Consider the following 24,395-nt stretch of genomic DNA (forward strand, 5'->3'; position numbering starts at 1 on the left):
ATGTCGGGCCATCTGTCACTCGCCGGCCCCCTGGCGGCGTCAATTTGATGGTTGAGCGTGGCGTGAATGTGCATTTTTGTTTTGGTCTGAGGCATGGGTACATCATAAAGTGAGGTATCGTATTGTTGGCTGTCGACTTAAGGGCGTGGTGTACTTAGTTTCGTATGGAATATATTCAAGGCAAGATAAACGAAAAATTTATCCACCAATTCAAGAAGTTCTCAGTTGATGTAATTTTGGCGAAGGTGAAATTATGAATATGCATGTGACGCCTTTTGGAAACTGCGGGAAGAGTAGTATTGTTGAGATAGCATCGTGAAGGGACTGTGGGATTGGCGGGTGGACGGGTGGACGGGATGTGGGCAGACATCTCATTAGTAATACATGCGCAGCATCTCATACAATCAAAATCTCAAGAAAATCAAGGATTTTGTGAAAGTTGGCAGATGAACCAAAGTTGGAAAACTCTAGAAGTCTCCGTGTGCGTGGTCTGCTGTGTGGGGTAGCATGCCACTTCCTCGGGGGTGGCGATTGTATCAGCACTGCCATCCGACCACGGCAGGGAATTTCAGATTTGGCTTAGATGTTTTGATTTCACGTGCGAAGAGATCTTTCGAGCTTGAGAGGCTGCGGAAGATCCCAAATGTGGGCTGGTGCCGTGTAAGTCCATTGGGTGTTGCTGCCCAGTTCCCCTGCGCAATATTGTACGTATGTAGGAGCAAGTCCGACCAGGCAGCCGCCCAAACTCACAGTCCGTGATGAGTCACAAGTAGAATTGTCTTTAGACGAGCCAATAGTATAACATGAAGGCAAAGAGGGGCTGGCTGGTGTCGAGGTACGCAGCATCGTGCACACCCTTAAGACGAGATGGGGAACGCCTTACCAGATGAGATGGCTGGCAACGGTTCGGCCCGCTCAAGCATGTTCAAATTTATTGGTACTTGTATACAATATGCGATCTGGTTGAGTGAGTCACTTCGGAGATCTTGCCCGGAGCTCCATGCAAGCCACGAGGGTCATCACGGTCAGGGTACCGCATGACTGGGCAGGAGACAAGCGACCGGGCTCCTGGATCCACAGGTCCACATGATTGACGTTGAATTAAGGTGATCAAAGAAAAGTATCCGATTTGTCGCTATGTTCGCGAGTTCTGTCGTGACAATTCGCCCCAGTATTCGCAAGTTTGCAGACATACAGGTAACAATTGTTCCAGTACACAGCGTCCGCGTCCAGCATAATTGACGCTGTATTTGTAAATCTTCTTTCTTTGTTTGTCTTGGATTTATTAAGAAAGGTATACATTCTGTTTCCAAGGTAGTCGAGTTTGTTGTGGTTGAAACTGCGACTCGCGATGTGGTCGAATGAACGTGGAACGACCATACGACGGGTGCCATCAAGACTTACCCGCCGCTTCCTGCTTGCTCACCACACTGCACTTCCAGCAGCCGGAAGAACTCCTAAAAACCAGATCAGAATCCTCCATGTTACATAAGGGGCATCGTTACAGGATAGATGGCCTCAGATGCAAAGAAGGTCTCTAGACATCTCCAGCCCCTGTCTCGGTGCTTGCCGTCAAAATCGAGCCCCTTTAACTCATCAGTCTGACTCCTGATTAAACCAATTACAGGAGAATTCGCATTTAAGTCTTCCAGATGATCTGCAAGGAACTTCAACAAAGCTTGAGGCCTATCTCTCGCTACGATCGTGCTCGCCATCTTGAATCGACCTTTTCCCTGGAACATGAAGTATAACGACGAGCAACGCTTAGATACCATGAACCGGAATAATCAAACAATGATCGGAATCATAGCCTGTTGGCAGATGGCACAGTGATGGCCTCCAGTATGGTAGTGAGTGCTGTGATACCTCGAGTTTGAAGCCGTCTGTATAAAATGCTCGCATATCCTCGTCGCCGTCGGCTGTGTTTTCTCTTCCTTTTCTCCTTCTTGCCCCGATCATAGCTTTCTCTAGAGCCCTACACTATCGTATGGAAAGACCGACATCTTCTTACTCACAACACTTCCTGAGCCCCATTCACCACTTCCAGTCCTCAGGAGCGGCAATTCTGCGATCCCAGCGACCGCGGCCGCCTTCCAGCGCATAAATACAGCGCACCGTCTCACTAAAGCTATACGGACCCACTAGGATCTCACCAGTCGAAGATGAAGTCCTTTTTCGAGCGCATCGCCAAAAATTTTGGTGGTGAGGAACCCCAACCTGAACCCGAGAGCCCACCTCTTGATCCGTGTAAGTAGTCAGCCCCACCCCAGCACTTCGATCGACCAGCGCGACAGCACAACCACCCTTCCATGAAATAATTGCGAAAAATATTTTCTTCGAGAATTCAATTGACCGTCAACAATAATTAACTTTCACCTTAGTTTGGGGTGCTTAATCATTCTTCTGTTGTTGGTGCTCGTCTTTGCATGTTGTAGACGATTTACTGTTGTCTGCTTGTGCAGCGGGAAGGAGGTTGAGGTGTTGGGTCGAATGAAGGCGCGGTATTGTGTCGGATCACGTATCTGAGGTAGAAAGAGTCTACACATAAGGTCCGAATGAGAAGTCCCATGTAAGTCCAAAGGCCCATGCATAGAGATAATATATTCCGTCTCCTAACACCTAACTCCTGACCACTAACCCTAACAAGCTAACCACTAACCCTAACGGGCTACCCACTAACCTTAACTAGTTAGCCCGAGACCCCACCCATTCTGGACTCAGGTCTACGCAGTATTCTATACACGGGCCTTTGGACTCACAAGGGACTTCTGATTCTGACCTTGTGTGTATTGTCAGTAGAAAAGGGCCTCATCGGGCGAACCACCCGACCGCTGGCCGCTAGCAGATACAGAGAGCTCTTCATAAGTTCCTGCCCAAAACGCAAAGACTTTCGTACCGCAAATACCCCGTTAACTTTATCAGTACCTAGAGGTACAGGGATCCGGAATAACCTCACTACCCAGCCCCTGAGAGATCCCTAAGACGGTCCCTAGAAGCCCCTATCTAGTCGGATTATCTGATAACATATGTACTCGCTAGGGTCCTGACGTACCTATGATATTCTGGAACCACAGCTACTTCTGAGCGTACCTAAGCAAGAACTTTTGAAGAGCTCCTCTGTACTGTGTAGACCCAGGAGAAGCCCCATAGGTTATTGGCCCAATCACATGTAATGAAATAAGCCGCTAGTTTCTACCTCGGATTTCGCATTTGCAATCATAATATTGAACCTGATACCTTTGGAAAGTTTTCCTAACATTTATATGAGTTAGAAAAAAACCACTGTCAGCGAGACTATATTTTCTCTGCCTAAGGTTAACAGGTTGTCTAACCATCCTGGCCCCGCCAGGACGAAGGAAGACACTATGAAAGACGAGGAGAGAAAGTTCAGGGCATTGGTCACGCTTCTCACTGCAACGTCTAAAGAAGCTCTGCATATGCGTGTCACCACCTACAACATCATTCCACTGCCCTAGAAGATTCAAGTGCCTACATATTTCATGGATTTTCTGAAAGTAGAGCGGTCATGGAACTATCGCGTTTGTCCGTACTCACCTTCACGAACAAACATCACAGGGAACTGATCATTTGATCCGGATACATTCTTGCCCCTTCCCGTAAGTCTCATATTTGCGGCTCTGTTATGTTTTCAAACAATACGCAACTGCGGAATACGACGAGCGGACTCTCTATCATGACGTGGCTCAGCACCTGCAGCTCGCAGGCCGGGAATGCGCATGTAGCAGGGGTCGCAAGTCAGCGACAGGGAATCAGTGAATCAACTGCTTGAGTCGACCTGCCGTCTACTCACCTGCTCTCTGTGTCAGGTCTAGCTTCTGCCTAAAAATCCTGGAACAACGGCCTCTTCTGCCTTAAACATCCCGCACGTTTAATCGTTTGCGGTCAAACACCTCGCGGGGGGCAGCATATGTTACGTTCCTCAACCAGCCCGGCACCCAAAATGGTCGAATCAGAGTCCGCCTGTTGGTCCTCACTGGCGTGCCGGCTGGGGCTTGTGTTCTGGTATGACTCCGCGATCTGGAACTTCCATTCACACCAGAGTCTCGCAACTGCGATATTCAGGTGTTAATGGCGTTTTCTGAGGTCAGTTCTTCCACTTGACGGGACTCCCTGTCGCTTTACTTCGGGATATAGACCTCCGCATATATCCTGCCTAATATCTCTGGATATTTATATTCGGCCTCAGTTCTGCACTTCTTGCCACATCTCAACAGGTTCCAACCAACTCATTCATCCCAATCAAGCATCACCACACCCATTCACACTCTCATCGTCTGCACCTCCAAGAGACCCCCACTACCCGCTGCCTTACACAAACCAACACTTACTACACCACCAAAGAACCCCCCTCTCATCAGGCACGATCACCCGGGAAAACCAACACTCTTGAATAACACTTGCATTTTGCAACCCGCGATATCGCATCCTCAAACGGCGATGATTGCCAAGCCAGAGCATCTCGTCAACACTCCCTGCGGCGGAGAGCCCACCAACCCCGACCCAGCGCCCCTCGACCCTTGTAAGTCACAATTCCACTTCCACTTCCACTTCCACTATGCGCCACATCCGTTCGCTTCATGCACTGCCCCAAACTGTCACCGATTTTCAAGTTTATCAATTTCAACTTCAATTTTTACAAAGGCTGACCTAAACGCCTAGTCTATGGTGCTCGAAACCTCTAGAATCTGGCGCGATAAGGCGCATTGAATGCTTCGGAATCCGTCGTAGATGACTGGGGGTAGGCTACGCAGCAGAATGGCGTACTACTCAATACCACGATACTTCAAGAGGGTGCGGCTTAAAATGATGAGAGATGGGTGTTATAATGTTTTCAATCGCTATCAATCTATCAATATACCACACTCTTGACTTCATATTTTGTAACTGTGCCTGACTTTCCAAGACTGTGATGTGAGACCTCTTGGCCAGACGACTCACCAATTGCTGCTAGAGCCCGGAAAGAGCAAAACTCGACGCTGGAAACTGACTTGAGGCATCTTCGACTAAGATAGGCACCTCAGCCACCGGCACCCGACACCTTCAAGTTTGTAAACTTGAGGAACGTCGAACTCGATCGCGATTTGACTCTGATGGTTGAGCCGAGGTGGGATGAATGCAGGCAGCCAGGACCGATTTAGGCAGGCACTCCTCTGTGAACCCTGCCGATTAGCGCTTGCCTAACGCGCGGACCACTGTGCGACTGGGAGAGAGGGTCTAAAGTCCCGCAGGGTCCTCTGTGGACCCCTCCGACTTTAATTGACGACAACCTGCCCAGGGCATTCCGGTCGCGTCGTCGCAACTCAGACGCGTCAAACCCACAGCACCGCTGCCGCACCGCTGCCGCTGCCGCTGCCTGCCCACCATGGCCGTTGTATCTTCATCTCTTACGGAACTGTCCGCCGTATCGTCGCCAGACTCCTTCCGCACCGCGTTCCAGTCGCCCCCAGGTCCTGATGCCATGGGCAGCCCGATCGTTCCCGCCGGTCCCAGGTATACTCTGGCGAACCAGCTTCCTCGCGAGCTAAAGGCGCATTGCCAGATTTACCTAGAAGAGCATCTTTGTGCGTTGCCTGGTCGGCCCACTTCCCCGAAGCTCCCTGCTGACGAGTCAACCCAGACAATGGCGCACTTGGGCTCCTCAATAGCCTCCTCACAGCAGACTCCTCTCGACAAAATGCTGCCAAGAAAGCCGTTTACGTGCCCCCGGTGACGCACCTGGCGCTACTCAATACCCTCATCATTCACCCGAGCCATACCACACGTGCCGCTGGCCCCGATCGGCTCGAAGTCGGCTCCCAGACTCTTGGCTACTTGCGCAACCTCCTCGCAATCGTCGGACCTATCCACGCAGGTTTCAAGGGCGCCTTTCAATTCCACGGAGGAGGCTACGGCCGTCGGAATCGATACCATGACGAGGAGGATGACGAGATCGATGGCGATCAGATAGGCAATAAGATGGCTGGCGAGGACAGCATCTGGCACCGTGCTCAAGACTTCTGGGCCGTCGTGGGATGGGCGTTCAACTGCAGTAGCGTCCACCCCAATCGATGGCGCTACTGGAAGACCTGGCTGGAGTTCATGCTCGATGTCCTTGAAGCTGACCTTAAGGAGCGTAAGCGGATGGACGAAGAAGCAATGGGCTCCTCCCAGGACACGGACTGGACGAACTTGAAGGGGGCTATCCTCGTCATGTACGTCAAGCAAAAGGCCGACTCCAACCGGAGTGGTTTGAAAATGATTGCGCAAGCCCTTTTTGCCGATGGCTACACATCGGCTATGAGCAAATTTCCCGAGATTTTCAACAGAGAGACCAAGGGCTTGCCGAGCGAAGACACGAAGCGCAAGAGAATGGCCACTCTAGACATTGAGAATGACCAGTTTGGGGATTACTTTGACGACGACCTGGTGGAGTCAGACGACCAGCAGTCTCAATCTGAGGAACCCCCCACTCCACGCACACCATCGAGACGGGCAGGTGCGTTTGTGACGCCGGAGTTGGCTGAGTCTATTCCCTTGCGTCTGCGTCTCATGGATCTGTTATCTGAAGTCTCTGAACGTCTGCCGTATGACTTTCAGTCGCACAGAGACTACGTGGCGGACCTCATCATGCATCTCAAAGCGCAGCCGCTGGCATACTTCCAGCAATTCATCTCGGACATGGGTTCTCACGTCGGTCGTGCCTTTGAGATTGACTTTTTGACGACCGAGCTGGACCACTTGTTGCCATCGCGATACCAAGACCCCAGGAAGGTCGTGCCTTCAAGCGGTGGCATCATCGTCAACGCTGAAGTTATGGAGCACTGCTATCTGCCGCACCATGCGAACACCGTTGACCCAACAGACAATGCACGTCTTGCATTAATCCTCGAAAACCTGCTCCATCAGATATCCCCCGAGGAAATAAAAGCTGCCAAGGATAAGCTCCATACGGCTGCTGAGTCGGGCATTGAGGCACGCAAGTGGAAGGCTAGCGGCCGCAAGGTGATGAAGACGAGGAATGGTAAGAAGCAAAAGGACTTGGGCGACAAAGACCGCTATGCAATGGAGATGATGGATCTAGCTGGAGAGCGCATTCTGTTGTACATTGACATCATGGGCTCTTTTTCAGAGGACTCTGATGATGATATGACAGACTGAGGACCGGCATGGTCTTTAAAGTATGATTCGCGGAGAGATTGAGGCAAGGGCGTCACATGGTAATATGAGGCTCAAAGATACCCATTGAAATCTATTTCATTATTTGTTCATCTACCTGCATCCTGTGCTGTGATTGTCTTTCATTGACCGTTGAATGTTGAACCTTGATCCTTGGCCCAAGTCCACTGAGCCCAAAGCGGTAGGTGGGGTAGCTGATCGCGAAAATTCCCCATCAACCCCTCCAAGCTCCGGCTAACTTCGTACGTATTCAATATTCAACTTTACAACCCAAAGCCTCTAAAATGCCGGTAAGTACGCCCACATTTCAAATTTGAGCGATGCTGAATGAGCGTCATGTCATAGTTAATCATCGTTTCCGGCCTCCCGACGTCGGGCAAAACCCACCGCGCAAAGCAGCTCCAAGCGCACCTCGCGAAGCGCATCGCGGCCGCCGCAGCGGACTCTTCGTCGTCGAGCAAGCAACCGTCCTACAGACTCCACTACATCTCCGACTCGACGCTCTCCATCTCGCGAGACGTGTACGACCTCGATCCGGACAAGGTGCGCGCGCACACGCGCTCGGCCAACGCCTCGGAGAAGGACGCCCGCGCGGCGGTCTACGGCGCCGTCAAGCGCGTGCTCACGGACCGCGACATTGTGATCCTGGACGGGCTGAACTACATCAAGGGATGGCGGTACCAGCTGCACTGCGAATCGAAGGCTGTGAGGACGCCGAGCGTGGTGTTGCAGATCGGGTGTGGGGTCGACAGGGCGAGGGGGATTAACGAGGAGAGGCTGAGGAGGAGGGAGGAAGCTGCGGCGACATCAACAACGGCTGCAACAGGTTCGGAGGTGGAAGGCAAGGCGGAAGGCGACGATGTGAGGGGAGAGAACGAGGAGGTGGAGGAGCAGCCTTACGACAAGGAGAACTGGGAGAACCTCGTGTTCCGCTACGAGGAGCCGAACCCGATGACGAGGTGGGACAGCCCGCTGTTCACGCTGATCTGGGACGACGACGAGACACAGGCGGGCAAGGTGTTTGACGACATCTGGGACGCAATCGCCGGGACGGGGAGGAAGGTGGTGAAGCCGAACCAGGCGACCGTCCAGCGCAGCCGCGACGCGGGAGGGGATTACCTGTACGTGCTCGACCGCGAGACGCAGGACGTGGTGAAGAAGATCCTGGAGGGGCAGGGGGACGAGGAGGGCGGCGAGGTGAAGATCCCCCGCGGCGGCGGCGGCGGCGGCAGCGCAGGCGAGGATCTGGTTGTGCAGCTTCCGGGGCGCAAAGTCGGGCTGCCGCAGCTGCAGAGGCTGAGGAGGGCTTTTGTCGGGTTGAATCGTGGGGGTATCGGGCTTGAGGGCGTCGGGAACTTTAGCTCGGACAGGATGAGGGAGAGTTTTGTCGGTTATCTCAATGATAGCTTCGAGAAGGAGGGCTGATGACGGCTGTCGTCGTCGCCGTGAGAGAGAGACTAAAGAATTGATACCCCTGAATGGTTTACATCATGATTTCGGTTGCTTCCGAGTTTTGATGCGTATCAGGGCATCATGATGCTTCCAAAGCTACAGATTCGGCTCACGGAATCACGAGGGACGCCAAGAATCAGCCGGATGCTCTCTGTTTCTCAGCCAGAGTAGTTTTTAGCAGACCACAGAGTGTCTGGTCAAAGTTTCACACGTCCTTAGATACGCCTGACTTTTACTTCGGAAGCTGGCTCTAAACCGCCAAGGCCTGGGCGACGAGTCATAATGAGGCAGAAGGGGAGAAATCGCCGAGGGCGGCAAACAATGTATCTGCAAACCAGTTTGCAGACGCTGTCATCAGCTTCTGTGTTCTACGTGATCGATAGCTGGGCTTTGAGGCATTTTGTCCAGCACAACGTACAACAACAACAACAACAACGGTGTGGCAATCAATATGCAGACGGTTCCTGACGTGTTGCTGGGTGCCTTCAAGGATGAGATGTCCCAATGACAATTACGAATGCTACAGCGACAACACCTCGGGGAAACAGGATCTCTAAGTCGGTTATGGCAGTCCCAAGGCTGGATCAGGAGATTTCTACGTCACCCGTCCCGTGATTGGCGCAGAGGGGACACCTCTTGGGAAGCGTGCAGCTTGTTGGTACGGCGTAGCGTATCTAATGAGTAGGCCAAGGCGCTTAAACCTCCCAGAGGGGCCTGGAGCGTGTTGGTGTGATATTCCCTACCTACTTACAAACCGCGGATAGACTTTCGGAACTTGAAAGTAAAGTAAGTTGTGCTGCCAGCATGGCCAAGAGCCTCATCGCAGCTAGATCTCGCTTTTTGGTGTGCTGCAAGTTGCCCTGAGGGGCGCAAACATCCGCTCCGCTGCCCGAAATAGTGTCAGGCCTCGTTTTGTTCATGAAAGTGAGGCGGCAAAGGTGTTTTACAGATTGCGAGAGCGGACGTTATCAAGTCTGCCCACGTGCTGCATTTCTGCCGCGTTGGAGCGAGCGAAACCGTCCACGCCGCCCCTTGATTAGGCTGCGCCTGGGAACGCAGAAGGTGTCGGGAAATCGCGCAGCTGAGGGAATAGGAGATTTACCGGATGGGGCCGACTTGGCGATTGCACGTCTCTGAGAGAGTTTCGCCGAGCCCTGAATAGAAACTGAACAGGTAATGACAGGGTCGTGGCATCGGGTGAAAGCTTGTCGGAGGCCAAGACATGATGTGAGCTGGGGGCAAGTCGTGGCTCAAAACGACACGGGGGCTAATAAAGACCAGACCAGACTAGAAGAAAGAAAAGAGGTCCCGCGGCTGTGGGAGAGGAAAGGCGCCGGCGCGACGTAGCATACCAGGCTGGCGGTGATACCGACTGGACAAAATTGAAACTGCCAGCTTGGGCGATTGGCAGGCAGTCTGGATCGACGTTGGCATCAGTTCGAGACGAAGCATGTGGCAACATCTGGTCAGTGCCAGCAACTGTCGCGTGTCGGCTCGGGGTTTTGAGATGAGACTTTGCCGGCGTGCGTCACGTTAATCGGGGCTGGCTTGAGTCGCCTCACCTTGAGCTGACAGGCAGGCTGACAGGAGCCAAGTCATGTACTTTCGTTACGAGGCTCGATGCGGGGGAATTGTGTTTGACTAGCATCAGGAAGAGGATTGGGTTAAAGAGGGCGACGGACCGGAGCGAGCTGCAGACCGTGGAAAGCAAATTAGTGCAACAGGAGTCTATTAGCGGAAAGTCTCCGTATGGACTGATTGTGATTGAGTGTGGTGTGGTGTTTCCGTCTCTCTGCCGAAGGTGTCAGTGTCTGATGGCGGAGATGGGCAAAGTGCGCATTCGAGGGGTCGGAGATGCAGTTCGTCTGGAGAAGGAAAGTGGCATTTGCATTCAGGCGGGAGGAGTGGTGGACGGATGCACATGGACGCTGCAGCCAAACGGAAGGCGGACGGAAAGAAATGGAACGATGAAGGGAAGGAAATCGCCAAGAGTTGGGCCAGCCACGAGCGATAAGCTTTGCCAAGAGGGACAGAGCCAAGACGGGCAGGTGTGGAAAGACTGGGACTCGGGTTGGGGAAGCTGCCTGGCCGTTCTTTCTTTCATCACTTGGACCAGCACAACCTGGAGAAGGAGGAGCACAAGCCACGTCCTTTCTTCCCCTCGTCCTTTCACAGGAAAAAAACTGGGAGGCAGGAACAGCACCTGAGGCCAGACCACCACCCACCACCACCTCACAATCACCTGCAATCTATTGCGGGGTTGATGCGGCCCATAAGTTCGGAGATTGGTGATTGGCTCCAGCTCGATTTATCCAGAGAGCGAACAGGTTTTGGGCCGTCCATCACTTTCCTCTCTTCGACCCGAATCCCCGACATGCCTTTTCCATCCCCCACGTCTTGTACGCCGGTGACGAGTTATTGGCCATCTGCAATTTCTCAGAAACACCTTCTCAATATGCAGACGATTTCCTCAACTGCCCTGCGTCGATGAATATCTGCCGTTGGCCCCGGCTTCAATCTCCTCCCTCATCCGGACATGGACAGTCCCAGTTTCCCGAGAAGGTGATGCTCGCACCGGAAACCACACCTCGTTCAGCAAGAGTGCCCTTGTTACTGGTGGACTCTCCCCTGGAGCATTAGCCCGTTAGGTATGTTGGCCCGCGCGGCATCCACTGCATTTTGTCCCCATACTTCGCCGAAAGCCCGTCATGATTGGTGGACAGATGAACGGATGCACTCCAGCCTGGGAACGGGGGTGGACCCAGAGTCGAACACTGTGCTGCACGCCCCCGACACAGTGTGTAAACCCTCGGCGGCTGGTCATTCATCATTTCCCCTTCCAGCCCAGTGGCCGCCGAAGCGAAGGCAGCGGCAGGCTTGTGGGCGACCAACTGCACACTACTCGCTACGGCCGCTCGATACAGCGTCCATCTTTTGCCGGTTCAGACGGTCACTGTCGCCCGCTGACCGTCTAATTGCTTACCCAGACACCAGTTCAGTGAGGTGAGTTGGACTTTAGATGTCTTGACCGATGGAAATGCTGACTGGACGGGCCAGGTCAGGCACCACCACCACTGTCGAGTTAGAGTTGCAAAGGCCCAGTGACAGCGATCGGGTCGATGTCACCGGCACCCATCTTCTGTGCTTCTCCCGCACGCAAGCTCTCGTTCTCGAGACCTTGTCCTACACCACCTCATCATGCCCTGAGGTAATCGACGTCGGGAATGGAACTCGAGGGGATGCCGACAACGACAACGAAAAGAGTCGCAATTTTCCTGCTCTCCCGCGTTTCAAGAGCCAAGACAAAACGCTCCGAACCCAAGGGGACGGCTGGTAGCCATCTGAATTCTGTACTGGATCAGCACGGCTGCCCGTCTCCGTTTCAGGGTACTTCCCTCGAGGCGGGGAGGCTGAGCAGCCACTGCCGTGCAATCCTGCGCGCAGTATTTCGCAAGCAAGACATGCTTTTCCAACCACTAACGGCGGGGGGTGCCATGCAGCCAGCCCAGTCTAGTGTCGGGCGTACAGTGTCTCAGCTGTTCTCAATACATCCAGAGGAATCTTATGTAATCAGACGACTCGACGCTGTCTTTTCTCTGATGCTGCTGCAAGTTGCTAGCAGACAGCCGCGAGGATTCTGCTCAACAACGCCGCCCGGACATGGTCCAGAGTCACCGCCATTGCCTTAGTCACCTTCTTGTTGAAGAATGGCTGGTGCTTGTTGTGATTCTTTAGGAGATGCAATATACATCCGGAGACAACATGTTATGTATGTATATACGCCAATATACTCCAACTCGGGAGCAAATGTCATCATCCCGCCCTTTGTCGTTGTCCCCTCCTCGTCTCATTCCTCGCTACAGCTTTCAGTGTCAGTGCCATCGCACGCTCAGGCGGACTGAATGCCTTTTCTTTGCTGCAGGCTTCATGCACAGGAGAGAGGCTTCTGGGATACAGAGGCATGCCCTCTCAATTTCTCGCAACCTTACCCTGGCGACGATGAGGCTCCTACCTTGCCGCCTCGCACTCTCTTACGCGCATCATCCCTCAAGCTCGGAGTACAAACACGTTCACGGGATCGACGATTAATTGACCGATAGATTGCGGGAGGTTGAACGGCCGCACGGCGATGTATGTAGAAAGAACACGGCACGGATGTCGTTGAAGCGGACTCCGCAGCCCGTCTTGTCAATCGCAAATCCTCAACGGCAAAGACCCTTTTCTTGGGCTTGTAGATCTGTCCGAGTTCTCTCGGGTCTGCCAAGGCTGTCAGTACACGATCGCGCGGTGTCGCGACATCTCTACAGCGGCCGGTCCCTCTGCCTTGGGACTGTAATCGTACAGTGTCTTTGGCCATCGAACTGTGCATCTGTGATGGGCAGGTACTCGACTCCCTTGCAATCTCGCCACTGTAATCGCGTGCAACACCGCGTCGCCCGAGTCGTATCCAGTAGCGCCCAACACCGTTAGTCTCAGTAGTTAGCACGGCAAATGGGTGTGCGTGGATTGACCCGGACGCTTCACACTACCTATGTCTCTCACCGTGTCACAGTACAGCGCGTCCTCGGCACAGTATGCTTCGCCATGTTCCCGCAGCAAGTCTCCCCACGCCCCCCTGTCCAAGTCGACCAGCACCACCCATCACCCTTCAGCGCAGCGTCGCTTCCCCCCATCTCCCATATCCATCCGCGTCCCCCCGAGTTACTATTCCAAAACACTTTCGAGACGGTCTACGACTCCACCACGAGCGAAAAGAGCCCAGATCTGGCCAGCAATTTCAACAAAGCGCAACGAAATACAGGGCGCCACTCCCCCATTACCCTCCAATCCGTACTCCCCCGAAATAGCGCTGACTTGCCCGTCTTCCCCCCCGGCTCTCCCTTTTTCGCCCTTCGTCCCCCCCATTTCAGACTGTTCCTCAACTCTCCCAAGAATCTCTCGGCGCCCAGCCTGCGATCCCTCCCACATCCCCCACACGCAAGCCTTCTTGGAACCTTTTTCTCCAGTGTGGCCACTGACGACTGCAATCACGACCCGTTTATCGACAATTCGACCGCGACTATTCATCGCTAACTTCACCGGTACTGGAGGATTTTGGTTAATCGATGCTTCGACCCCCGAATTACGTGCCGATTCCTTGACGATTCTGTATTGTGGAAGAGACTGGATTGTGGAAGAGACTGGAACGCCCGGGCCCGTGTCCTTCGACTCTCGCTGCATCCGCCCGACCGAGCCCACGACCTCGCGTTTTCCCCCCGACGACAACAACCCGCCACCGTCAATCGACTCCGCGAAAATTTCGAACATTGCATGGTTAATTCGATGGCGAGTGTTCGCGAATAGGAGGAAACCTCGTTAAATCCTCGCCTGCGGCTGGCCGCTCTGTTCCTCATCGACAAGCACTCGACGAGTCGGCGCCGCGACAATGGAGGACGCCGTGTTACCAGCGGCGAGTCCTCTGCCCTCTTTGGGGGCTGCCGCGGTCAAATTCGCGACTGCTGCGCCTATCATAATTGCAAACAATGGGATCAACTATGAAGAAACCACGTCCGGAGGCACGGTTCAATACACCGACATGCGCGACCCTTTTTACGCCTCAATCTTCCCAGTATGCTACGCTCTTGCCGCGACAACGGTGACAGCGTACATGCTGGTCATCATGTTATTTATTACGCCCCGATCCTTTCTCGACGGAGGAGTTGTATATCTCGGACGACGCGGAGGCTTCACTAGCGGAGGAACCTCGAACGGAATCAGCATCGGTGGACGTCCATGGCTGCAGAAAGTAGCGGCCGTGACCGTCGCGATCTCATTAACGATTGCCAGCGCCGATACCTTCAAAGTCGCCGAGGAGCAGTACCAATGGGCTATTCAAGATGCCAAAAAGATGCAGTTGGAGGTTATGGACGGTACCGAATTGAAGGTCATTCGCCTCATTTCCGACACGTTTCTGTGGCTTGCGCAAGCCCAAACCTTGACACGACTCTTCCCACGGCAGCGGGAGAAGGTTATTATCAAGTGGACCGCTTTCGCTCTTATTACTCTAAACCTCATCTTCAGCGCCCTCAACAGCTTCCAGTACCCCTCCAGCGGTAGCAACGGAAACGCCCGCCCCCGAAGTTTCGTCGACGCCGTTCCCGCACTGAGCTACCTCTTCCAACTCTCACTCGGCTTACTTTACGCCGCGTGGGTCATTTACTACTCGCTTATGAAGAAGCGTTACGCCTTTTACCACCCCTTGATGAAGAACATGATTCTTGTCTCCACCCTTTCCCTCTTCGCCATTCTCGTCCCGGTAGTATTCTTTGTGTTGGATATGGCGAAACCTGAATTTACTGGATGGGGAGACTACGTCCGCTGGGTTGGAGCTGCCGCCGCCAGTGTGGTAGTATGGGAATGGGTCGAACGTATCGAAGCATTGGAAAGAGAAGAGAAGAAGGACGGTATCCTGGGACGGGAGATCTTTGATGGAGACGAAATGCTGGAAGTGTCCGCTTCCGAGTTCCCGTGGCTCCGACGAAGAAAGAACCGGGGCGGGCCGCGAGATGATGGTGGCCCAGACGGTCCCGATAGTGGTACTGGCGCTCAAGGTCCTCAGTCTGGTGGCAGAGGCAACCTGTGGCCCGGCATGTCATCCATTACCAACAGGTACCGCGGTAACCACAACGCCGCCAACGCCGCCCCCAATGTCCAGAATGGGCAAAGAAATAAGGGTGGCTTGCTCCGTCCGCCAATGTGGCCATCACGGCCAGCCCCCGCGGTAACGCCCGTGAGCCGTACTGACACCGCGAGCGCGGCCAGCACCGTTTATGCCGTCAGATACCAATTACCCACAGAGACGACATCGAGAACACCCGAGGTCGCCCCACATGCGACACAACGCAATGCCACTGTCGCCATGTCGAGAAGTAGCTCTTCGTCATCGAGGAGCGATTCTAGCTCTGACAATGATGAGCTTTCCATGGCAGCGCCCGTGCCGAGACAAGCCACTCACAAGGCCGTGGAGATTGACACAGAAGCTCAAGAAGATCCGTCGCTCAACAAGAAGGGGTGGAGATCGTTGGTCTTCCGCCGCAACGCTCGTGATCCTCCCGCCGAGGTCATGGCCCAGACTGAAATGAAGGAAGAAATTCGGGGAGGCCACGATGACACGGGCCGATGGGACCTCAGAGCCCGGTTCGAGGATTTCGCCGCCACCCAGGCCGAGAAGATCAGAGAAAAGATGCGTCCGACACCCGAGACAGACAGCCTGCCGGTTACTGTCATTCCTGCGCCGCCCAGACAAGGTGCGGCTTTGGCTCAATTATTGGAGGAGGAGCGCAGCAGTCAAGATGTTCCCGAGCGAGTGGGATTGGTGAGGACGACGAGCGACGCCTCTGCTCTCACCCCCTCGCCCGCCGCTGCGCTTTCGGCTCATCCGCCAGCACTCGGAAGAACCACGAGCAACTTCTCTCGCCGATCTCCAGACCAAGCCACGCTTCAAGTCAATCGTCCGCCACTATGGCCAGGAGTCCGACCTCAACACCAGGAGTTCGACCAGCGGTCACCCAGCGTGCCACACAGCAGGCGAGCTGGGGACGATCTTGGACCGCCGCCCACTCCTTGAGGACTTTTGAGCGACTGAGTTTGTTTCTTGTTGAATACGGCAAGCGTGGCGCAGCGGCTTTTACTTGATTATTTTGCATCGCATCAGGGCGGATCACGGAAAACAACGGACGGCTCCGGCACGAGCCCGTATTTCAAATTTGAAGGTGTATATTGCGGAGTATATGGATATGGTTCTATGTGTATATGGGGAGAAGGGCTCTCGAGAGGGCCAGGAGACCAAAAACAAACCGCCGCGAATAATGATGGGGCTGATATGAGCACCCTGATGTACATGTTTGGGAATGGATCAGCCCGCCGGCGAAGCGGGCTTAAAGATGGGGCGTTGACTTGTGTTCATTTGACTCGAAATATGAGTTTGGTGTTAGTGAGCAAGCATGCTCAGCGATGGGAAAGCCGTAGGCCTCATGTAGGGGACGAGACAGACAAAGGGTGAAGGGGGTTTGAGTCAGATACCAAGAGACGTGCTGTCTTGGGGAAGCATGAGGTGGTGAGAGGAAGATTAGCGACAGTCGCACCAATGGATTCAAATGAGTTAACAATACATTTCAACATGATGTGTTCCGTGAGATGGGTATGCTCACTCGACGCCACCAGATGGCTGTGCAAGTTACTGTCGGATCTCTTTTGGACCCCGGGTGCGTGAGCACTCCTTGTCTACTTGAGATACTACTGGACTTCAAAGTCACGACTTGCGATACTCATCGAGAGCTTCCTCAGTAGCCTGCGCAGCAAATTACCACGACGAAAGCACGTCTACTGCATCCCTTGAGTGTTGTTGGACAACGTTGAGACTACAGCTGACGCGGACCTTTCTCTCGTCTCACAACCTCGAAACGCCTCAGTCATTGTTCCGCACAATAGCCCCTCCCTTACACACATGTCGGATAACAGAATGCAAGCAAGAGTTGCGTGTCTCAAGGAAAAGGACAATTCTACTGACCACAGCTCGAGGTGCTGGCTGGCTGGCTCGCGAGAATATCACCGGCTTGGCAAGCACCGCAGCCAAGCTGCGCGGGCGTTTTAAACACTGGGAAAAAACAATGAGACCTGGATCACCTTTATTTTTGCTACGTAGCTTGAAGGGGGGGAAACGCTTGGCGCCGAGGAGGGGGTTGTGTCTCTTTGTGGAGCATCGGGTCGTTTTGACGGCTGGATCTCACACACACGCATACACTTTAAGAGACAAAGTTGCCAAGTTTACGGGTGGCAGTCCCGAAAGTGACACTTTCCCAGGGAGGCATTGTTCTGATGGGCTGGGCGGCTGCGGTAAGTAGAGGAGAGAAGAGGGAAGCAGGTGTTCTACCCAGTGACGACGACGAGGGTCGCAGTGATGATGATCACGAGAGGCTGAGGCGAATTGGGTATTTCGCAAGCCTGGCTTGGCTCTTGGCGACCACTTCATTGCGCCTCGTCACGACTGACCTGAAGTTTGTTCAGTTAGATGAGCATGTTGGGTCCCCTTTTCCCCTTTTGCCAAGTTATTCGCCTTCATGGTGGTGGCTCATGATCTTCAACACGTAAGCTTGCGGCGCCACTCCCGGGAAATACGGAGGTGGCCGCGGGAGTCAGTAATCAACAGACGGAGCCGGGGGCAGAACGCGCAATGAAGCCCCCGTTGCGTCCGGGAGGCCAACTTCACCGATTATTTGCACAATCCTTGCTACAAAACAGATGGTTCTGCGGGATGATTGTTGACAATGGTTTTCTCGGTGTGTCAGCGACTGGTGAGGGCAAACCTGGACTCGTGTGCGATGTTGAAACAGACTGGCGGGACGACCAGCTTGCTTACTGTGCAGGCGAGATTTTCAAGGGAAAAGTGCGAAGCTTGCATATCTCCATATGACGCTGAGTTCGGTTCGTTGCATAATCACGAGCTGAAGTTCTTGGCCTTCATCGGGCATGAGTCTTCATAGGGGCTGGAGGAAAAGCGCACAGTAATGCTGGACGCTGTCGCTGGAAAGCGGACCCTGATCCTCAGTGACGACACTTTCTTTTGGGGAGGGGTACCGGGGCGTCGGGTCTTTACAGCGATAACGGTATCCGTATGGGCTGGGGCGGCACGGGTGGCGGGTGTTAAAACGGCTGGTGGTGGGCGGGGAACTGTGTTAGAAGTGTTGGTTCGGTAGTGGGGTTGATAACTGACATGCGAGGACTGGATATGGAGGATGCAAGGTACCTTGCAGTGCTTACTTTGTCTGCATCTCATTTTCCCACCAGCACGAAGTGAATATTCTCAGGACAGGCGCTGCACCCTCGACTCAATGTATACATTGAACTGAGGATTTACCGCAGTGGGAAGTGCGCAGTGGGAAGTGCGCAGTGGGAAGTGCGCAGTGGGAAGTGCGCAGTGTTGTAGCAAGTCGAGAATAGATGACGGCGGGGTGGCGGCTTAGATTAGGTCCGAAGCGTTGCCAAAGTGGTAACGCGAGTTGGGTGTGTTGATGCAACCTGGTTCATGGCCCCGAAAGAACAACACCCGCTGATTGAAAGAAATACTTTTGAGATGGTGCAGTTATTGATTGTCGGCGCTTGCAATAGTCGATGTCGAAACAGGGCGGGAAAGGTAAGGCGCCGGAGCTGACCCCGAGTTCCATTCGGGATCATGGGCGCAATGGAACAAAGTGGCCGCTAGATTTCTCGAGCGAGTCTAGCGATTTGGAAACCCTTGATCAGGTCCATCGCCTCACATTGCATCGATATATGAGGCTGTGAGGCTGCAATCACAAGGGCGCCCTCTTCCGCTCGTGTTCAAATTGTCTAGACAGCCTCGTTATGCCCATCTGGTAGGAAATGTGGCCGTAATATGCAGTCTTCTCGAGTCTTCTCAAGCAACAGCGAGATGGGGATTCTGATTTCGATCTCGATCTCGATTCCGACCGCACAGCGGGCTTGACTCGCCCGCCGAGCCTGCCAGCTCAGCTCCAGGTGGACACCGTCGCACCTTTCTCGTTGTTGACCGGGGACATGTCTCTTTGCATGTCGTCAGGCTTCAATGTGGACGAGGGATGCAGTGCCATGCTGGCGTTGCAAGAGGGATGGTCCCAGTAGAGTGGTTGACGTTGTGTGTGCGTGCCAATGCACATGCAAGTTGGAGGTGGAGTTGAAGAATGCGGGACGCATCTCCATAGTGTTGGCGTCGATATTGACTACAACGCTTGTTCACATGGCACGGCTTCCAATGTTCCAGAACCATGCCGTTCTCGAAAAAAGCCTGTGTCCCGTCAGAGGTAGTGGCCCGGGTCTTTCTTTGCCTGAAGTGCCTTACTCAGAAAGCCCCCATTGCGCTTTCTTGGAGTTGCTCCCCGAGGGTCGGTACTGCGTAGTGTCACCAGCACAGCACGCAGGTACGGTGCATCGCTCTCGTGCAGGTGGGGACCATGGAGGATTGCCATGCAAGATGAGGTAAGTGTAAGTCGGCCAGGGTGCGCGGGTGTGGAGCGTTGATGGGTGGGGCGCCCCGACGAGGTCCCGGCAGATGGAACCCCGGCTTCGTGCAATTTGGTTGGCCAATAGCTCTCGACAGCTCCCCTTCTTGGCATGGGGTTTTTTTTTTTTTTCTTCCTTCCTTCTTCTCCGTTGCGCCATCTTTTATTCCTATTACTCCTTATGTTTGCTTAATTTCACCTTGTCACTGTCTGTCTGTTTTCTCCATTTCAACCATCTCGCCCGCCCTGCCTGCCTTGCACCTCCTGACTGTCCGTTCTCCCCGGGCTTGCTTCCCGCTCTGACCCCGTTGGCAGGGCCTGGAAAGAGAAGCAAAAACAGACGACTGACTGGTCGCCGGTCAGACGAATTCGACGACGAAACAAAGCAGGGCCAGGGAACACCCTTGAGACGGCCTTGGACCTCGTTGTACGGCTCCCGAGTAAGGCACCACCTCACTTTGACTGTCGCAGCTGTTGCCTCTGCCTCTGCCTCTGCCTCATACTGCTCCTGCTCCGCTCCACAGACCCGCCAAACGGTGCAGCGTTCGCCTTACCTTTTTTTGCCCGCACTTCCATGATCGACAACGTGCCCCCCTGACCATCTCGACGTCTAATAACCAACAACCTCCTTTTCACCCACCTCTTGCCCTGTCCGGCATTCTTCCTCCGCACCCGCAAGAAAGTGCTCTAGAACTCAAACCCCGACATCCTTTCCTCCCTTCCTATCTTTGCCGAATCGTCCTGCCTCGTCCATCCATCCCTCCCTTCCACGTCTCTCCCTCGAGGTCACAAATCAGTCAGCTTTCCGCCCTCCCCGTCCCGCGCCTCCAGCTGCTTTAAACGAACCGAGACACCGTCCCAAGAGGACTTCCTTTGCGACAATGGCCGACTCCGAACCTTTCCCTCTCCTCAACACCTCCGTCGACCAATTGCACTCCGTCATTGACCACCATTCCTCAAATTCCTCCCGCACTACACGACGTCGGAAGTCCAGTGCCCTCGGCCAGGATATTCGTGCCGGTGACACAGGCCCTGCACTCGCAAGCTACACTGCCGGAGACAGCCCCATCCCACCAGTAAGTGCTCCTCCCCTGCTATCCTCATCTTGAAGAAGCCTGTAGCTGGACATTCCAGTTCAACATCCCCTCCTCTTTCTATGTTGACTCAACTGACAACCCCGTTTTCTCACCTCAGTCTAGTCCTACAACCAAAAGAGTTTCAAAACGCCGGCGTGCACGCGGCGTCCTCTCTCGTTTCCGTCAGGCCATGATCAGATACACCTACCTCGTTCCCGCCATCGTCATCGCCATCTTCGGCGGCGCATACGCCGTAGACCCCTCCGACTCGAACACTGCCTCTCGCTTCATCTTCCTCTCGTACCGTCTGCCTCCGGACCCGGCCAAGCCCGATGCACCAATTCAATATGGCAAAGGACTATGGGACATAGCCTTCGTGGGTTTCTGGACCATCGTCCTCACTTTTACTCGCGAGTTCATCATGCAAGAATTCTTGCGCCCGCTAGCTCGTGCCGCTGGTCTTCGGTCTCGCGGAAAGCAGGCTCGGTTCATGGAGCAGATGTATACGGCTATATACTTTGCTTGTCTGGGTCCTGCCGGCTTGTATGTCATGAGCAAGACGCCTGTCTGGTACTTTAGCACACGAGGCATGTACGAGGACTTTCCGCATGTGTCTCACGAGGCCGGTTTCAAGTTCTATTACCTATTCCAGGCCGCGTACTGGGCACAACAAGCCCTCGTTCTGTTACTTGGCCTTGAGAAGCCTCGCAAGGACTTCAAGGAGTTGGTCGGGCACCACATTGTTAGCCTTGCTCTGATTGCCCTGAGTTACCGCTTTCACTTCACCTACATGGGACTAGCTGTTTATACCACTCACGACATTAGCGACTTCTTCCTCGCTGTAAGTTTCCGAAACCCGCATTAACATACTTTGTAAAATTCGGCCGGGGAAGCGGCAAAGGGAACAATTTACTGATAAGTGCCATAGACTTCCAAGGTGCTCAACTACATCGACTCGCCGATTGTTGCACCATACTTCTTCTTCTTCGTCAGTGTTTGGATTTACCTGCGTCATTACATCAACCTTAAGATCATCTTGTCACTTTTCACCGAGTATACCACTGTCGGCCCTTTCGAGTTGAACTGGGCCACCCAGCAGTACAAGTGCACCCTGTCTCAGTACATCACCCTCGGCCTCCTGGGCTCTCTCCAAGCCCTGAACCTCTTTTGGCTTTTCCACATCTTCCGCATAGCTTATCGCTTTCTTGCCTATGACATAGCCGAGGATGACCGGAGCGAGGCGGAGGGCACGGATGCCGAGGACGAAACCCAGCAGAAAGCTTTGCCTGCAGAGACGACCAACGGTCACACGACGGGCGCGAGTACCAGTGCGGCGGCAAAGGCCAGGTCTGTCAACGGCCGCGCGAGATAAACAATTCTGGCAAGGAATTGAAACGATGCATGATATTTGGTGTTTTTGATTCATGAAGTCATTCGCTTGCATAACAAAACTGTCGCGCATTGCAGCTGGGTACGGGTCAGCCTAAGAAGAAGGGGAAGATGTAGCACGAAAAAAACTCATCAGGCGACAGTTCGACTCCACAAGCATCGCCGGCTCAACGCCGCCAACGATGAAAAGGTTCATCGGATCACGATACCTAACACGAGCTGGGATGGCGCCGTTGTTAGCCGCAATCCGCTGATGGAATCGCAACGGCCTGCGGACTCAGTCAGTGCCGCAGGTGTTCATCGTAAGCCCACCGTCCACGAGACGCGTGACGAGAGCTTTGGTCTCCCGAAACGAACGGAAAATTCGAGGTCGGCCGACAGGCGACTGAACAGAACATGGCGGTTATCTGCGGCGAAGAGTAGCCGGGGTTAGCTGGCTGAACGAAGCATGACTGTGGCTGAGGGTGAGGTGCCAAGACACACAAGGTGTCGTCGGTTCGTGTTGGGTGGGTTGTGCGTCTGTGGATGAAGTGAGACAGGTGTGCGTCTGTGGACGATGACGGCGCACCCTCCTCGCGCGCGATTCGACCACCCCCTTCACACCGCTTGCGCCCGCGCATGTGCACCAATCGATGCACGCACTCACTTCTCATGCTCAACAGCATCTGAGTCTGAATCTCACACAATAAAACCTCATGACAGCGCGCGCGACTTTGGGGACCGTTTAGGACTTTCGAGTAAAAGGCGGTGGACATTTTGTGTGGTGATCTTCGACTGAGACAACAATCCACCTCGTTCCTCGGAAATGTTGCCTTGAGGAACGCAACAGAGAAACCTAGGATGATTGATTCGGCATAGACAGCGCCTGATACTGGTTGCGGGACGGACGGAGAGGGAGACCAAAAACGGAATCCATGGCCTCGTGCGCCGGGTTCTTGCGGAGGACCGAAACTTAGAGACGCTCTGCTTTTCCTACGATACCAAGTAGTCCGTAGCGACGAGAGTCTGACGTTTGACCTCAATATATCTACAGTCAAGGAGATACAATTACATGTGTTGGGCCTGATCGAGAACGTGTTCGCTGTCGACCATCCTAGCGTGGTCGCCTACAACTGCATCATCACTTGGACACGACATCATGTTACGGAGTTGTACCTTGAACAAACCTGCCTATTTTCGGCAGCAAGCAATTCTCGTCTTTGGCATTTCTGCCTGACGATGTGTCTATGGACCGTAGCTGTGAAGCTGGCATTTGTAGCCACCCACCCCAAAAAAAAACATGAAAACATGAAAAAAGCAGTCGAGAAATCCCGTCCTCCATCTTTGTTTCTCGTGGTCCCATCCATCCCTAATCGGGAGCCAAAAATGCAAGCAAAGTAAGTAAGCTATACGACAGCTGGTCCTCCTCGGAAAACGAGGTGGTCCTGCTGTCATCCGCCCACACCCTCCGCAAGTCGTGCGAGAAGGGATTTCAAAATGCCAATGCCAAAACCTTCCGTTCCTGCACTACCGTCCCCCGCAAGGCTTACCCAAGCCTTTTCCCGAAATCCAACCCCCCCCCGACTGCCGAATCGAAAGAAAGGACCAAATCCTGGTATGTAAGACTGTGGTATCTGCGTCGCGATGTCGAACAGCCTGCCCATGGTAGCAGGTGATGACCCTGTAATAATCGGAAAAAGTAATTCTTGATGTAGAGGTCCCATGATTAAAGGAAGAACGTTCCCCTCCCTGTATGATGATGATGATGCCGAACCACCAATGCAATATCCGGTCGAAAGCCGATTTGCACTCAACGGTCGTGAAAAGACATTGTGAATCGAAGGCTGAGTGTGGTGCAGCTGAGAGAAAGTCGTGTGCTTTGAATGTTGATTTGAGAATGATGCCCCCTGCCAACCAACCAACCGAGTCGGGCTGAGATTCCGTTCTCGAAGCCGCCGTTTTTGTACCACTCGTGAAAGTCCTTTTATGTTTTCGGGGTCCCAATGATGAGAGAGAGATGAAAGAGAACGATGTATATGAACTCCAAACTCCGAGTCGCCGGTTTGATGCAATCTTAAAGCCGTTAATCCGTAGTAACTGATTCGTAAAAAGGCGCGTGCCTCGTTGTGTTCATGAAAGTATTGTGTGGTACCAGGTGAACGGTAATCACAAATTAGGGGTGAGAATGAGTAGTGGTGTTGGGTGGTGTCGTCGAGGGCATCTCCAAATTTGGTGGCCCTCGTGAGTCATGCCGTTTTGCATGTTTGACGCTAGAATTTCGATGTTGGGT

The 24,395-nt window shown here is 53.6% G+C and overlaps 3 protein-coding genes across 3 annotated transcripts; all 3 read left to right on the forward strand.

The window, feature by feature from the left end:
- Positions 1–5,383: 5,383 nt before the first annotated feature.
- Positions 5,384–7,158, forward strand: CGCA056_v001456 (uncharacterized protein; the record flags this gene model as incomplete). Its single annotated transcript, XM_037316716.1, has 2 exons — positions 5,384–5,582; positions 5,639–7,158. The coding sequence occupies 2 exons, from the start codon at positions 5,384–5,386 to the stop codon at positions 7,156–7,158; spliced, it is 1,719 nt and encodes a 572-aa protein (XP_037184897.1).
- A 6,895-nt stretch (positions 7,159–14,053) lies between these two features.
- Positions 14,054–16,234, forward strand: prr-4 (pH-response regulator protein palH/prr-4; the record flags this gene model as incomplete). The annotated part of the gene is made up of 1 exon (XM_037316717.1): positions 14,054–16,234. One exon carries the CDS (start codon positions 14,054–14,056, stop codon positions 16,232–16,234), a length of 2,181 nt encoding a protein of 726 aa, XP_037185322.1.
- Positions 16,235–20,542: 4,308 nt separating this feature from the next.
- CGCA056_v001458 (Sphingosine N-acyltransferase-like protein FUM17) lies at positions 20,543–22,109 on the forward strand (the record flags this gene model as incomplete). Its single annotated transcript, XM_037316718.1, has 3 exons — positions 20,543–20,737; positions 20,796–21,578; positions 21,666–22,109. 3 exons carry the CDS (start codon positions 20,543–20,545, stop codon positions 22,107–22,109), a joined length of 1,422 nt encoding a protein of 473 aa, XP_037185329.1.
- Positions 22,110–24,395: the final 2,286 nt, after the last annotated feature.

This window comes from Colletotrichum aenigma (assembly GCF_013390185.1).
Source record: "Colletotrichum aenigma strain Cg56 chromosome Unknown KSG_Cg56_contig01, whole genome shotgun sequence".
Taxonomy (NCBI): Eukaryota; Fungi; Ascomycota; class Sordariomycetes; order Glomerellales; family Glomerellaceae; genus Colletotrichum; species Colletotrichum aenigma.